Source organism: Tiliqua scincoides, chromosome 1 (assembly GCF_035046505.1).
Source record: "Tiliqua scincoides isolate rTilSci1 chromosome 1, rTilSci1.hap2, whole genome shotgun sequence".
NCBI classification, from domain to species: Eukaryota; Metazoa; Chordata; class Lepidosauria; order Squamata; family Scincidae; genus Tiliqua; species Tiliqua scincoides.
The window spans coordinates 229,445,613-229,462,869 of NC_089821.1; the positions used below are offsets into that span (position 1 = coordinate 229,445,613).

A 17,257-nucleotide genomic window follows, 5' to 3' on the forward strand; every position below is an offset into this window, starting at 1 on the left:
TTCAATGGCAAAAGTTGTTTGAAACCATGAAGGTTAGGAACGTACTTCAAAAAAATATGATAGCTGGAACTCCCAAAATTCCAACATGACAGCATATACTGTAAACAACCACATGGAAAGGGTGTGTGTGTGTGTGAGTGTCAACATTAGGCCTTGAGCCACTGTGTTCTGATAACATTCTGAGGATCTATCCAACTGAATGCAATAAAAAGGAATGTACTGACTGCTACATTTTAATGGGACACTGTAGTGCAGCCATTTTCAACCACTGTGCTATGGCGCATAGGTGTGCTGCGAATGGTCCCCAGGTGTGCCACGGAAATTTGGGAAAGGGTCATTTATAAGTAGGGCCACTGGGGGGGTGAGCCCCCCCTTGGCAGCACAGTGTGTCTTGTCAATTGTTCAAAAACTGATGGTGTGCCTTGACCATTTTAGTGCCCTGCCAGTGTGCTGTGAGATGAAAAGGGTTGAAAATCACTGCTGGAGTGGATTACTTACAGTTGTACCTTCAGTCAAGATATTTAAGTGAAAGAAAGCCCAGAGCATGTGCAAGAAAAGACAGCATGCATATTTATACTTTAAAGACTTTTTGGGGCAGATTTCTAAGGTGCTCCTCAGAGATCCTTTTTCCCTATAATATCTATGGATATCCAAGGCATGCTTCTTCACTCACTTTCTTGAACACTTCCGTTTACCCTAGTCTCATCACATTCCAAACAGCTCCTCAGTACCACCAAACACCAAACAAAAGGCACCAGTAACCATAGAAACAACCTTTGCACTGAACTAATGCTATAGATAATTCTCACCACAGGCAAACACGCAGAGCTAAGAGAAACCCATACTATAGATGTAATCTGAGATGTGTACTAAGAACAATGAAATCTGAACTTAAAAGGCTTTCAGTCACCCTAAAAAAAAGTGTGAAAAGTAGATCCACAATAAAAAAAGTACACAAACCTCAATATGAAAAAAAATAATCAACTCTGCTTGATAGCAAAACTTGAAAGCACAGTGGGCTACTTTCAACATATTATACATATATTTTGCATGTTTTAAAAAAGGAGCGTACATTTATAAAACTGACTGATTAATCACCTTTCCCCCTGAAAGGGACCCACAGAATCATGCATGTCTGAGTGCCAACTATTCAGACAGACTCCAGGACCAAGGCCAGTCACATACATACAATATCCAGATCATAGATATTTCTGAATTCATTTCAGTTAAGTAATCTGGACAGAGATTTTTAAAGCCAACTAGCAAAATCAAGGGAGGATTGGAAGATTTATACATTGTTACAACAAAGTAGCAATATCAGTTCTGTAGATGCTGCCACCTTATCATGGGAATGAAATACAGCAGGAAAATTACACTCCTTCTGGTGGATACCAATTGTGCCAAGTCACTTAAACTTTGTTGATACTTCTATTACTTATTCTATCTGAAGTTATTTGGCAGTTATCCGCAGGTATCCATATTTTGCATTTGCCCTAATTCATTTCCTTTTAACCTATTCTGCACAATTCCTCTGGCTCCAGCTTATATTCTTCTCATACCCAAGATCCCCCAAATTCAAAAATTTCTTTGTAACTTTGCAAACTCTATGCCATAACCCATACTATGGTTCAACAATGTTATCCTGGCCAAAGTCAGAAACTGCCACTGTGTCCACCTCTCACTGGGAGATAGGGCCAGTGGCACTGCAGTCAACAGGGTGGTATTGCTACAGGAGCTGCACAGAAACAGTTTGTGTACTCCCTGAGGATGGGGAAACGCAACTTAGCTGCTGTGTCAGTGGTGATGCCACATCCAGAGGTAGAAGAAGGGGACTGGGACAATGAAAGAGTGATTGAGTGGTAGTGCCAGCTGTCAAGAATAAAATATTACCACAGAACAAGGATGAGGAGGCTGGACTGGGAGCAAAGGGAGCATGCCTGTTACCCTGTTTGCAGAGGGGCATGAGATGCAAATCCTCAGTTTTGAGGATGACGACTAGGGTACAACCCCAAACCCCTCCCCTCCCAAATTTGAGCCCAGGGAGGTATTAGATTCTGCTTGTTCACTGTCCCAGTCCATGTCTGGGCCAGTTAAGAATCTGTCCACTTTCCTACCCCTCAGGGGTCATCCTTGCTTCTTGGGAATCCCAGGTGCCCCACAATCCTCTCCTCTCATTTTCCAGTTCCCAAAGGTTTCTAGTTCTGACTGATTTGAATTCCCTATCCACTCTTTTCCGTGTTCTCCCTCCAGACATTCCTGATATCTTCTACCACCACTAAAGCAAGGTTACATGTCAACTAGACAGATAGACAAATAGTTTCCAGAAGGAGCTCCTAACAATGAGTGTGTCCTGATTGGAAATGTTAAACACGATCTAATATTAGAATAGATCATGAAGACAGTTGCTTTTTATTTTAAAACTTTCAATGATCACAATCAAACTGATCTGGAACCAAGTACTGTTTCCCACATGCAGTTAAACTGAAAATAAAGGACCCTTACTTTGATTTTTCTCTCTCTTCAGTCTCTGAACTGGTGTTCTCATTTTCCAAGTCTTTACTCTTCTCATCCTCATTACGTTCCATATTGGCTTGATCATCTGTTTTCATTATTTTGAATTCCTTTTCCTGGTCAGATTGACATTCTTGAAAACCCTTTTTGTTTCCCTAAGAGAAATAAATACATTGCAAGAATAATTTAAACACAGAAAGCAGAGCATTTACTTTTAAGTACAGTCTTCCCTCATTTTACGCAAGGGTTGTGTTCCAGAGTCAGCACAATGCTAAAATTGTGTTCAGGTGTGCATTCCTTGGTAGGGATAAATTCTCCAATCTCTGTTGTTAAGCAATTCTATAGTTATGAGAATATTCAGCCTGTTGCATTACATACTAGTCAATTTCACTCCATTAAATTACACAGATGCTATAAATGCATTCAGTCACTAAATGGGGCTGAATGTTATGGAATGTAATTTCTATTACAGTCATTCCCATCTAGTGGCTGATTGCAGCATAGTGCCTATAGCATATATTTACCTAATGCAGGGGTGGCAAACCCTGTGGGAAGCCCCCAGTCTCCAATGAGACTCTGGCCCTCCAGAGACTTGCTGGAGCCCATGCTTGCCCGACACAAGTGCTCTCCGCATGAGGGTGACTGTTCGACCTCTCGCGTGAGCTGTGGGATGAGGGCTCCCTCCACTGCTTGCTGTTTCACATTTGTGATGCAGCAGCGGCAGCGAAGGAAAGGCCAGCCTTGCTTTGTGCAAGGCCTTTTATAGGCCTTGAGCTATTGTAAGACCCTCATTCGTTCATATAAGTTCCATCTCTAATATATTCATTTATGTAAATTTATTCAAATTTGAAATGTTAATTCTTTTTTCCCTCTTGAGTTTTTTCGGCGAGGCCTGAAGACCCTGCTCTTTAAACAAGCCTTCTGATTCCATGGCCTTTTTAACACTTTTATACATCTTTTAGTTTCTTTTTGACAGACTGGATTCCTCTATGATTTTGCTGTTTTATGCTCTTTTTATTCTGACTTTATTCTGACTACTGTTTTTATGGCCTCTGTTAATGTGTTTTTAATATGTTTTTATCTGTGTTAAATCATGCTTTTTAAAATTGTTTTTTACATGTTGTAAGCCGCCCTGGGTCCCTTTCAGGGAGAAGGGCGGGATACAAATAAAGTTGTATTATTATTATTATTATTATTATTATTATTATTATTATTATTATTATTATTATTATTTCCCCGGCCCCGACACAGTGTCAGAGAGATGTGGCCCTCCTAACAAAATGACCTAATGGAATGAAATTGACTAGCACAGGAGTGTCAAAGTCATTTTATGCCAGGGGCCACACTGGACTTAAGGCACCTTAAGCTGGGCTCCTGACACCTCCAGAGGGTATTCTGAGGGCCAGGGAGGCCATGTGCCACCTCCCCAGCCCTGTGAATGTTGTTCTGAGGCCTGAGAAGGCTTTAAAATGCTACTTCCCCAGCCCTGGTTTTCAAAAAAAACTGGAAGTGGTGTTTAAGTTTTACTATTTAAGTTTACTTAAGTAGAACATTTTAGTGTTTAAACTGTTCTCCTTTGACTTTCTGGTTTGTTTCTTGGTTTCCTGACAGCTTGCCAGAATTCACACAACAGAATTCATGTAAGCCAACTGGGCATAAGATGAGAGGAAACTATATCTGTTCACAGAAAGGCATCACAACCTGTCATTTTAGGAAACAAGCAAGTGCACCTCCCCAGAAGCAGATCTATTAGATCTTCTAGTAAGGAAGAGGATAGCAGCCTAACGTCTGCCAGAGGACCTCCTTGCATGAAGGACTGCAATCTAGGTGACCAGAGATGTAAAACTGTTTGAATTTTTGAAGCCATGATGAAAAAAAAAATAATCATGTTTTACAAGGGAAAAAAAATGACATTTTGGGAAGAATTGAATGATATACAATACTTACTTTCTAATCAAACCTCAAAGTTATTCTACCAGCTTATACACAAGAAATGTATTAGGTGAACCACAGCACATCAAACTCTACTATTCGGTATATTTCTGAATGCCTCTTATAACAAATAATAAAACTAAATATAAATTATAAATATACCCAGAATTATATCTAAACTTTGAAACACTATGCTTAGAAATGTAATGCTTAGAATTTCTATGCTTGGAAACAGCAGCTTCATACTTCAGATTTACCATGTAGGAACAAGAAATTCCTATTTTTAACAAAAACAGATTTTTTAAAAATCATTTTAAAAATGACAGAAAATAAACATCTCTAACCAATAGCAACAAATGTGGAAATTCACTTAAACTTGATGGTAATATTGAACTCCCCAACAATATATCATCGTATCCACAATAAGGCTATAATCCAGGGCTTTTCAAACTGGGGCGCTGCGACACATCAGCCTGTGGGCCCTGGCCTCTGCTCCCTTAAAGGATGGGGGCAGGGAAGAGGCAGGGAGGAGGCAGTGGTGCAATTCCCAGGATCCCCAGGATCGCGCCACTCAGGGGGCTGCAGGGGCTTCGGTGCACTTACCAGAACCTCCTGCAGAGACCATCTGTAGGGCTCCCCGATACTTTAGAAGTGAAAGTGGAGCGATCGTGCTCCACTTCCACTAAACTGGAAGTGGAGAGCAATCGCTCCACTTTCGCTTTTGCAGCTTCGGGGAGCCCTGCTGATGGTCATGCAGGGCTCCCTGCACCCCTGGGAGGCTGCAGGAGGCTCTGGTAAGTACAGCCAAGCCCCTGCAGCCCCATGAGCTGCGCGATCCTGGGGACCATGCTGCTGCCTTCCCCCACCCCCGCCGCCTCCCCCTGCCTCAGCAAGGACTTACAGCGATTTCAAACTCCCGGAGAGTTTGAAAACCGCTGCTCTAATCCAATGCACACTATCCAAGTGAGTAAACCTCACTGAACACAGTGGGGCATGCTTCCAAGTAATTATGCACAGTATTGGGCTGCAAGTGTCATGGAAATGAACCCACATTTATTTATTTATAACCCACTCTATTCCCCTACATAATAAATACCTAAAAATACAGACATGTGCAAATACAATCAAGAAACAAGCTAACATGTGAAAGATGTGAGAAGTATGTGTCAGTTTATGAAAATCTTTCATTTTCTGAAGTCCACAAAGCCTAAAATGAAAGTTCTGAACCTGAAACTATGGATCCATCAGCTATCATTCTGATTCAGGAAATAAATCTGAGTTATACTGGGTTGTATCTGATGTTCAGTTACGTTTCTAAATCATGCCTAACTAAACCTAGGATACAAGCCATTAAGATTTTTAAACACTTATCACTGTATTCAACTGATGAAGAAAATGGAGCAATTTGAGGCAAATGAGGAGCCAAGCTATGTTCTACAGAGGTCTTGACTCCATGCTACAGGGGCCATATGACTGGCAGACTCAGACTGTATGCCCAGATCAAATACCTGAATATGTTCTGAGTTCTACAACATTTGAAAGTGCTTTCTGAATATCAAGAGCCCTAAATATGCTGTTTAGCTATCTAGTTAAATATGATAGCAATGCCATCCTTGCTAACATTATTACCATAGAATTTTGGATCCAACACATCGTTGGTAGCAAACTGGACGTAACAAAAGCATTTTAAAACACTGCTTTGAGAAGAGTTTCAATCATCACTCACAAAATATTTTAATTTTTTTTTCAGAATATGGGCAAAAAGTAGACCTCCCCCCCCGCCCCCGCCCCGGAAAAGTTTCCACAGTTTTGCTTCAGGCCTTCACAGCTGAATACAAAGCTGCAGCCAGTAGCCCTTCTTCATACTGGAGCTGCTTGTGCGGAACCCTCTGGTCTGTGGCAGACTAGAGCCTTCCTCATCAGTAGATCAACATGCAAGCACCTAGCATGGTGCTTTTTCTTGAATAATGGCTATGCCACTGAACATATATGGTATGTTCGGCACAAGGATAGTGAGAAAGGAACAGCCTTCCAAGTGAATCTGGACCACAATAGGCTGTGATCCCATATACAATAGGAGAAATGTAGTCAACAAATAATACCTAAATGATAGAATAAGGTTACAACCCTATACACACTCACCTGGAAGTAAGTCCCATTGAACTCAATGGGACTTATTTCTGAGTAGACATGCATAGGCTTGTACTGTAAGACACAGTGTTGACAGATAACAGATGATGTTAACAGATGCAGTACCAAACATGACTTCAGCTTCTACACAGAACTTCAATAAAATAAAAAGATACATTTTGCAATCCACAGAATGTTACAGCTCTTACCGAAGAGGAGGATTTATCATTTTCTTTCTTTTCATTTTCATTCTCAGTTGTTTTTATTTGTTGCTTCATGACTGCTATGATGTCTTTTTCTTCAGTTTCTACCTTTATTTCTTTTACATGTTGTTCAACTTCATCATTCTTTTTCACATCTTTTTCATGGTCTTTACAGGACTTGCTTGCTACTTTCTCTGGCAATGCCATTTTAAATTCAATATTAGCTGATGTGCAGTACTCTTCAAAACCATAAAGGTATCTAAGAGAAGACAGCAACATACAAAGGTCAATTTTCCAATCAGTTGAATCACTGACATTCTTTACAACTACCAAAAAAGTTAACTTGCTTTATAAATATGTGAAAAAGGTTAACAGACAACAACTGACATATTTTTAGATATTTAGAAGCATTTTTAGATCATATACAGCACAGTGTATTTATTGTTTATGGATTATAGTTCATAGTATAGATTGCTGATGGTTTATTAATATTTTTTGCATTTTTATGTATCTTATTAATACCATGTATTTTTTTTCCTTCTTTCCCTCTTTTTTGTGTTTGTTCTATTTTGTTGTATTTTTTTCTTTCACTAATAAAGGGAGGGAAAAAAACTAGCTTTATAAATATTTTAAAGACAGTTGAATTAAGTCTAGTCAGCCAAGTACAGTGGAAGTTCAGAAATAAAATTTATGAACTTCCAAACAAAATTTTTAAAAAGGCTTACTGGTACTTTCTGGGCTTCCACAAAAATAGCCTTATGAGGAAAGGTTACAGCGTTTGGGCCTCTTCAGCCTAGAAAAGAGGCGCCTCAAGGAGTACATGATTGAGATATACAAAATTATGCAGGGGATGGACAGGGTGGATAGAGAGATGCTCTTTACACTCTCACACAACACCAGAACCAGGGGACATCTGCTAAAATTGAGTGTTGGGAGAGTTAGAACAGACAAAAGAAAATAATTCTTTACTCAGCGTGTGGTCCGTCTGTGGAACTCCTTGCCACAGGATGTGGTGATGGCGACTGGCCTGGACGCCTTTAAAAGGGGATTGGACAAGTTTCTGGAGGAAAAATCCATTACGGGTTACAAGCCATGATGTGCATGTACAACCTCCTGATTTTAGAAATGGGCTATGTCAGAATGCCAGATGCAAGGGAGGGCACCAGAATGAGGTCTCTTGTTATCTGGTGTGCTCCCTGGGGCATTTGGTGGGCCGCTGTGAGATACAGGAAGCTGGACTAGATGGGCCTATGGCCTGATCCAGAGGGGCTGTTCTTAGGAGACTTGATCTGAATACTTAGCTACAACATATGGCATAACATAGCCAAAATGCAGAAAGACACCACAATTAAGATTATTATCTTTAAAAAGAGAAAAACCAACATCTATTTTGAGATAATTTCTTTTACACCAACTTGAACATAAATTTATTCACTGATTTCATTAGGCTCTTCAGATAAATATACTTATAGCCCAAGAAAGGATAGCACTGGGCCATTAGTACGGCAACTTTAAATTTAGTACAGTTGTGGAAATGTGTATATATTATTATTATTATTATTATTATTATTATTATTATTATTATTATTATTATTATTATTATTATTATTATTAACAACAGTGTTTATATACCGCTTTTCAACAAAAAGTTCACAAAGCGGTTTACAGAAAAAAATCAAATAACTAATGGCTCCTTGTCCCAAAAGGGTTCACAATCTAAAAAGATGCAACACCAGCAGACAGCCACTAGAAAAGGCACTGCTGGGGTGAGATGGGCCAGTTACTCTCCCCCTGCTAAATAAAAGAGGAGCACCCACTTGAAAAAGTGCCTCTTAACCAGTTAGCAGGGGTATAGATTTTTATAATATTAGATGGAATTTAGAATTTTGGCACAGCAGCCTGTCATCGCTGGAAGCTCCTCCCATGAACAGAACAGGTACACTCACACAAGAGGTCCTTGGGAAAGCAAAAGGGATCTTTTCTGATCATGAAAAGAACTTCTGCCAATTGCAAACCACTCCATCAAAGATATGGCCATCACCCATTGAAGTGAAAGATGTATTTCACAGTCTCCTTTGTAGGACAAAACATATATATTCTTTTATTAAAACAGAACACATATGGTACACTTTTTAAAGCTGAGACTGATCAGTCCACCCAAAAGGTCATACATACAGATTTACTTACTTTTTGTAAGCACATTTAACATTATATCCAGCAGCAGAGTTTAAAACAGGGATCCCCAGATCCTGATACACTTGCTTCCAGACTGCTCCACTTTCAATCTATAGAACAGAATGAAAATTGTTTCCTCATTCAGTACCAATCACTAAATAAACAAAATTTAAAGCATCTAAATTTTGGAAGGGAGGATATTCAGATGTACAATGCTGCCATCACATATACAGTAGTATTGTGTTTCATTCCATACTACAGTTCCATTTCTAATACTTTCATACCTGTACCCACATATCTTGAACATGTGCTCTGACCACACACCTAGCTCACCTAGCATACATAATGGGCTGAGCTGTATCCTAAAAGTAGGACAATCACAATGGACCAAGTGCAAGTTATCTTTCTTCACCCCTCCTCCCTACAGCAGCTCCTTGAATCCCTTGAAAAGCCACTCTTGAAGGGTGGGAGATCTTCAAGGTTTGGGAATCATAGTAGAGGCTGTTGTAGGAGAGAGAAATTTCAAGAAATCAGGCCCAGGGATCTTCTGCATGTTGAGCAGTGCAGGCAGCTTCCATCTCAGTGATGTTGCTGTCCCCCTGCACATACAGGGGGGAGGACCTGTATGAAGCCTTCCCCCAGACTTCATACAGGTCCTCCAACCTTCAGGGGAAGTTTGAGGACATAGAGGAACAGACAGGGATACAGTCTTCTGTGACCTTACATGAAGTTCTTAGTATACAAACTACAGAATTTAGCACTGTATAGATTGCCACTGCTGAAAAGCATGAGATGCCTCTGTAATAACTCTTGGCTCTTCATTTCAGACTAGCTCTATGAAAATTAGGCTAAGAGCTTACTTGTAGCAATACTAATATAATACAGTAGCAGAGTAGCACTTTAGCATCTGTTTTATACTTCACTTACTGATCAGTTTACTGCTTAGAGAATTACCACCTTCCTGTGAGTTTGCTTCATATATGACACAAACAGCATGGTGTATGGTGGAGATGCAAATGTGTATATGCCATTGCACGCAGAGTAAGTCACTCCCATTTTTAAACACAAAAACAGGTGATATTCTTCCCCTGAAGGCTGCTTTCAATTTGCAGATTATCTCCATAGATATCATGGTCAAATCTATCACTGAGTGAGTTATATGACCATTAACAGCCATTTAATCCTGCTACCGCAAAGTCTTGCATATTAAAAATCAGGATACTACTTTTTACCCTAACACAATCCAAAAACTAAATATATGGTTCTACCAAAACTAAATATATGGTTCTTTTAAGTACTGTATTTTCAGTAAAATTTCTATGCAGTCTTGGGGCAAGTGATTTGCATTAACACATGCACAAAATTACCAGAACGCTAGGAAGATGGCACAGCTGCATGTAACCACTTTGGGAGCTATACGTAATCTACACTATTTTATTATTAACAGCAAGAATTAAGAAAAATTAAACCCAGAAATTACTTGTTCAGAAAGTTGCAGCTGTGTTCTACGAATTAAAACAAAGGATGTATCAGAGGTGCATTCTGTCAGCTACTTGTTTAATGAATATAAATGACAGAACCAGGAATTTCTTTTCATATCTTACAGATTAATTACATAACACAGCACAAGGCATTGTCTCCATATTTTCAAGGCCAACTTTGCTATCATAAGAACAAAAACTTTCTTTTTAAAATAAACTAAAAACGAATGTTTATATTCTCAGGAAGTTAAATTCTGCATGCACCACCAAATTCTGAGCTTCTGCTATGCTCACAGGAAATCAAAGAACAGAGGCAACTCAACAACTTGTTTCAAAACTGCTTTGAAACAAGAACCATAACTTTATAACGTGGACACTGAAGAATGTATACCCAGCACAGAAAAGACACTCAATTTACGATTCAAATACAATAAAATGCTTTTTAAAGAAAATGAAAACAAAACATGGAAAGCACTCTCAGAATTGCAAAAATAACATGCAAAAGAGCTCTAAATGTTCCTCTGTTTTCTTTACATAACTATTTTCATTTTTATTTTAGAGTTGCATATTAACTATGACATTTTTCTATCCTGATTTATTGTACTCACATTATCAAATCCTCCAAGCTTATGTACCAGTCTGAATAATTTGAAGAGATTCAAGTTTCTGTATCCAAGTACAGGTCGTTTATTAATAGGAGTCCCTGTGAAAGAAAGTACTTTGAAGCGGGGGTTTTCCGCAAGGCAAAGACAAAGACAATATTGAAGGCAACGCACGTAAATATGTTCAGAGTTTTAACAGCACAGATTATATAGCACATATATACTGCACAGCCCAATCTTACACTCCTTTACTCAAAAATCTAACTTTGCAGTGGAGCTTACTCCCAGGTAAGTGACCAAATTTGGATTTATTTTCAGATACTTTCAATCTGGCCTATGATTGGGCAGCTGAACAAATGGCATTATGGGACAACAGAATATATTGAATATACTGTACACAGTGGTTTCACCTTATCTACAAGCTTGGCATCTGCAGATCTGAGCATCCACGGATCCTTAGCCCACATGTTCCTCAGAAGGCCTCCAAGATGTGACCAGAAGCTACTTCTGTTTCGCTCTGATGACTTCTGCTCACGTCTGAAAGGGGTTCTGAGGCACAAGGAGGCCACACACGGCCTCCCTGAACCTTAGAACACCTCTGGACATCATCAAAAGTCACCACCATGAACTAGAAGTGGTTTCTGGTCACGTCTGAGAGGACTTCTGAAGAAGCTGAGAGCCCAGCGCAATCTCCAGAGAGCCAGATGTGGCCTCCGGGTGAGTAACTGCAGCAATATGCCAGTGCCCCACAGTTTCCAGTATCCTCTGATTTTGGTATTTGCAGGGGATCCTGAAATGGATCCCACATGGACAGGGAGAGCCCATAGCACATAGAATATACTAAAATAGTATTTGTCCTGTAATAATGTTTATCTTCAGGGTTGCACACCCTGTAAACCACCAAGTCAAACACGAACTACTAGCCTTTTTTGGCAGCCACCTTGGGGTTGATAAACTTCTTGATTTGCTGCCTATCTGAGACTGTAAAGCACTTGGCTTTACAATAGTACATTACATTTACTACATAGTACTTTACTACAGTACATAGCTGGTGGGTCACAAGTTGAGTAGGGTAACTCTTATTTTTATTTTCTTTTACAATATTCATAACCTGCCTAACTTTCCAAATGGAAAACTCAAGGTGGCTTACATCCAACAAAATACAGAACAAAACAAATCAAGAAGAAAAAAATAAGCAAATCAACAACTGACTACAAAACTCACAAAAATCATAACCAGATAAAAACAAAGGTACCAGAAACAACAAAATAAGACCAAGTTGTAAACTAAAAAGCAGATACTAAGAACTAAAGTCTTGCTTAAAAAGAAAAGATTTCAAGGCCCTGTAAAATACTAGCACAAAGGGGTGGTCCTGATCTCATATGAGAGGAAGTTCCACAGACTGGGCGCAACAACAGAGAACACAGAGAACAGAGAACAATTTTCACAACTGAGAGAGGTGAAAAGCGGTGTGCCCCAAGGATCTGTCCTGGGACTAGTGCTTTTCAACCTGTTCAAAAATGACCTGGAGACAGGGTTGAGCAGCGAGGTGGCTAAATTTGCAGATGACACCAAGCTTTTCCGAGTGGTGAAGACCAGAAGCGATTGTGAGGAGCTCCAGAAGGATCTCTCCAAACTGGCAGAATGGGCAGCAAAATGGCAGATGCGTTTCAAAGTCAGTAAGTGTAAAGTCGTGCACATTGGGGGAAAAAATCAAAACTTTAGATATAGGCTGATGGGTTCTGAGCTGTCTGTGACAGATCAGGAGAGGGATCTTGGGGTGGTGGTAGACAGCTTGATAAAAGTGTCAACCCAATGTGCAGCAGCAGTAAAGAAGGCCAATTCTATGCTGGGGATCATTAGAAAAGGTATTGAGAACAAAACGGCTAATATTATAATGCTGTAGTACAAATCGATGGTAAGGCCACACTTGGAGTATTGTGGCCAGTTCTAGTCACCACATCTCAAAAAGGACATAGTGGAAATGAAAAAGGTGCAAAAGAGAGCGACTAAAATTATTACTGTGCTGGGGCACCTTCCTTATGAGGAAAGGCTACAGCATTTGGGCCTCTTCAGCCTAGAAAAGAGGCGCCTCAGGGGGGACATGATTGAGACATACAAAATTATGCAGGGGATGGACACAGTGGATACAGAGATGCTCTTTACCCTCTAACACAACACCAGAACCAGGGGACATCCACTAAAATTGAGAGTTAGAACAGACAAAAGAAAATGTTTCTTTACTCAGCGTGTAGTTGGTCTGTGGAATTCTTTGCCACATCATGTGGTGATGGCATCTGTCCTAGATGCCTTTTAAAGGGGATTAGACATGTTTCTGCAGGAAAAATCCATTACGGGTTACAAGACATAATGGGTATGTGCAACCTCCTGATTTTAGAAATGGGCTACGTCAGAATGCCAGATGTAAGGGAGGGCACCAGAATGCAGGACTCCTGTTGTCTCGTGTGCTCCCTGAAGCATTTGGTGGGCCATTGTGAGATACAGGAAGCTGGGCTAGATGGGCCTATTACCTGATCCAGCAGGGCTGTTCTTATGTTCTTAACACCCCATCACAAATTACCATCAACTGCACTTCCATGGACAAAGGCACCTACAACAGGGCCTCCTGAAATAACCTCAAAGGACAGGTAGACAGTCCTTCATGGTTGTAAGTCCCAGACCATCAAGACTTTTCTGAGACAAAATTAGTACTTTGAGGCCTTTTCAGCCACACTAGACGCTGTTCCAGAACCAACATTCAGAGCGCGATACCATAGTCTTTCGAGACTGAAGGTTGCCAACATATATCAGGAAATGTATAGGCAGATAGTGCAGTTGGTATAACAAGGTCATGACATGGTCTTAATTCTTGGGACCAGCCAGCAACCTGGCAACTGCATTCTGTACAAATTGAAGTTTCTGAACTATCTTCATGGACAGCCCCACATACAGCTTGTTAGAGAAATCCAATCTAAATATTGCCTATGCATGTCTGACCATCACAAAGTCTGGCCAGAGGGGGGTGCAGCTGTCGCACCACCGGAAGCTGAGTAAAACGCTCTTGGTCATAACGATCACCAGTCTATCCAAGAGTAGAGCAGAGTCCAAGGGCATCCTCAAGCTGCAAACATTTAACCCACATACATTCAAAATGGCTTTAATATACAGGTCAGTCCTTGGCATTCTCAGTAGTTCCATTCTTGGAATTCCCACGAATGCCAAAAACCACAGATAATGAAATCTGCAGTCCAACCTCTTTTCTGAGCCATGGGGTGGTCATGTGCAGCCTGCCCACACCTCAGAATGGCTGCCAAAGCCTTTTAGCAGGCACTTTCGTTTTTTGCAAAAACTGGAAGTGTTTGCAAGAACGCTCTGGCAGGCATTCTGAGGTGCAGGGAGGCTGCGCATGACCTCCCTGTAACTCAAAAGACCTTCTGGATGTGACCAAGGCCCACAGATAGTAAGTCAAATAGACCAAGGCCCATAGATACAGTCAAATTCATTTTGAATGCTATAAAGGCATGCATTGTATTACTCATGAATAAAGTTCATTTTATATATACAAAAGTAACCCAGGGCTGCACCACCTTTTAGTACAATTAGATAGTGCATTATGTTTAAAAATAATGAAGACTCACCTCTGTCTTCCATGAATTTATATAACTGTTGTAGAAAGTTCTCTCTTTCTTCTGGAAAGGGTTCTATTTCTTCCTAATTGAAATACAATAAGAAAAAAAAGCATAACTTAAATAAAAGTATGATGTTTTAAAGTTCAATCGTATCCAAATCCCTCCCAATAAAGGTACATGCTGCATCCAATGGTGGGTGAGGACAGTTGCTGAGGACTCCTCAGGGTAAGGTAACATTTGTTCCCTTACCCAGGAGAAAGCCTCCATTTTCTCTACGAGTCTCCATACTTCTGTGCCAACTATTTTGGCTGGTGCAGAACCAAGGAGGGAGAGGAAATGGGAGATCAAAGGGGATAAGATATGGGAGCATGCAAGTGCCACTGATCCTATCTCCTCCTGTTCTGGCCCCTACCCCTTCTACCATCCACTCCCACCACTGCCTTATCTGGCAATGGTGGATGGTATCTTCATGGCCACCTGGAACTGAACCCACCAGCAGTGCAGAATAAACACAATGCATGCTGGATCCAGGCTCTTCTATCTGGATCCTGATGCTTCCACCAGTGGAATGCATGTTCCACTGGCAGACCTTTTCCAGTAGGACTGTAAGTAGAATTGTGGAGAAGGAGTGCATGTGGTTGCCTAGACTGTGACATAGGTCAGAGAATCCAGTAGTAGTATGTCTGTTTTATCTTGAAGAACTTCACATTCATTGAGCACAATCTTTGCTGCAAAATATAGGGGCTTTATCTCCTAACCATGATTCGTATCTGTGCGTATGTGCCCGCACAAGGAAAGTCTACGCTAAAGATAATGTGATGTAGCGAAGTAATAGAAGCTGTGATATCCACTCTGCTGATGAAGCTGTGTAATTCAACAGTCAATATATTCCTTTTAGGAAAAAGTTCTAACATGACCTACTATTACAATGATAATATTGTAATATTGTAATATTTATATACTATATATTTATAGAATATTTATATACTTTTTTTTAACAAGAAGTAGTTCACAAAGCAGTTTCCATAACTAAACAAATCACTAAATGGTTCTCTATCCCCCAAAGGACTCACAATCTAAAAAAGATGCAGAAGTGACACCAGCAGCAGCCACTGGGAAAGTTACCATGTTGGGGTTGAGAGGAAGATATATTGCGAAATATCAGAGGAGACCACTTTAAAAAATGCCTCTTTTGCCCAATTCACCGAGTTAATAGTATACTTGCCTCTTCTTCACTGCTCTTATCTTCTTTTTCTTTTTCATCTTCTTCCTCCTCTTCTGCTTCACTGCTGGAGCTTTCTTCTTTCAATTCAGTTTTCCAGTTACTGGGAACAGTTCTGTTTTCTCTGAATTCTAGGGCTTGATCAAAAGCTGTAAAATTGAGTTAAATTTATGTTATGCCTGCTCCAATATTTAACAGATTTTGTCAGTTCATATAATACATTTATTTATCCTGATAATCTGTCTAGTTTTGAGCCATAAGGGAGAGGGTTGGCCATGCTTTCCTAGATCACTCAGTTCTCTTGCTACTGCTTGTTTTTGCTTTGATGTAAGTCGCAACCCTAGATTTGGGGACTATTTTTCAAATCAGAGAGAGAGAGAGAGAGAGGCTTCTCAATTATCTGATCAGTTCCCTCACTCCAGTGGTGGTAGGGGAGCTCTACTAAATCCCCACATTCTCACTGGTTGGTCTGGGGGTGAGGGAAATGGGAAAGCAAGGCAGGAAGGTTGTTGTTGCTTGGTGCTATGCCTGCTTTACCCTCTGCATGGGCTCTCTTCCACCTTAACGTCCACCACCTACAGCTGTTGTTTTCCCTTGTGTCTATTTCTAGATCATAAACCCCTGGGGCAGGGAACAGTCCTCCCATTCTGTGTTAAGTGTCTCATACGTAGATGGTAACAGCTAAATAAGCTTCTATTCTGGAGAACTTGAAGTAGCAAATTGTAGTTAGCATTCCAATTTAAGAATTACAAGACATGCTAGGCTGCCACTGGTGTTGCTCTTAGGTGAATGTGCCAATGTAGTGGAAGCAAGCTGGATTGGTTGGCACACTAGGTAGCTGCTGATTTGACAGCAGCTACCCATTTGAAATTGCGTGTCATCTTTGCTTGGAGTACTTCCACTTTAAACTGCAAGCAGAGGAACTGATGAATGGGACTGTTATTGTACCTGTTCAGATTGCACTCAATACAACTCTGGGGATTTCTCTTTCTTTTGTGGGAAGGAGAAGGAATGAAGAAATTTGGATGAGAATTGACTGATCTGGAGATATGCATGGGAAATAACTGTTAAACATAAGAACATAAGAACAGCCCCACTGGATCAGGCCATAGGCCCATCTAGTCCAGCTTCCTGTATCTCACAGCAGCCCACCAAATGCCCCAGGGAGCACACCAGATAACAAGAGACCTCATCCTGGTGCCCTCCCTTTTATCTGGCATTCTGACATAACCCATTTCTAAAATCAGGAGGTTGCGCATATACACATCATGGCTTGTACCCCATAATGGATTTTTCCTCCAGAAACTTGTCCAATCCCCTTTTAAAGGCATCTAGGCTAGACGCCAGCACCACATCCTGTGGCAAGGAGTTC

At 40.5% G+C, this 17,257-nt stretch overlaps 1 protein-coding gene across 2 annotated transcripts in view; it reads right to left on the bottom strand.

Annotated features, from left to right (window-relative positions):
- The window catches only part of ARID4B (AT-rich interaction domain 4B), a 114,554-nt gene that overhangs the window by 27,621 nt on the left and 69,676 nt on the right, over positions 1-17,257 (bottom strand). For both annotated transcript variants that reach the window (XM_066616983.1, XM_066616978.1), the window contains exons 11-16: positions 15,889-16,034; positions 14,673-14,745; positions 11,041-11,135; positions 8,964-9,061; positions 6,783-7,035; positions 2,503-2,666 (exon numbers count right to left, since the gene is read on the bottom strand). In XM_066616983.1, the coding sequence (XP_066473080.1) occupies positions 2,503-2,666; positions 6,783-7,035; positions 8,964-9,061; positions 11,041-11,135; positions 14,673-14,745; positions 15,889-16,034 (829 nt within the window). The remainder of the gene's footprint in view (positions 1-2,502; positions 2,667-6,782; positions 7,036-8,963; positions 9,062-11,040; positions 11,136-14,672; positions 14,746-15,888; positions 16,035-17,257) is intronic.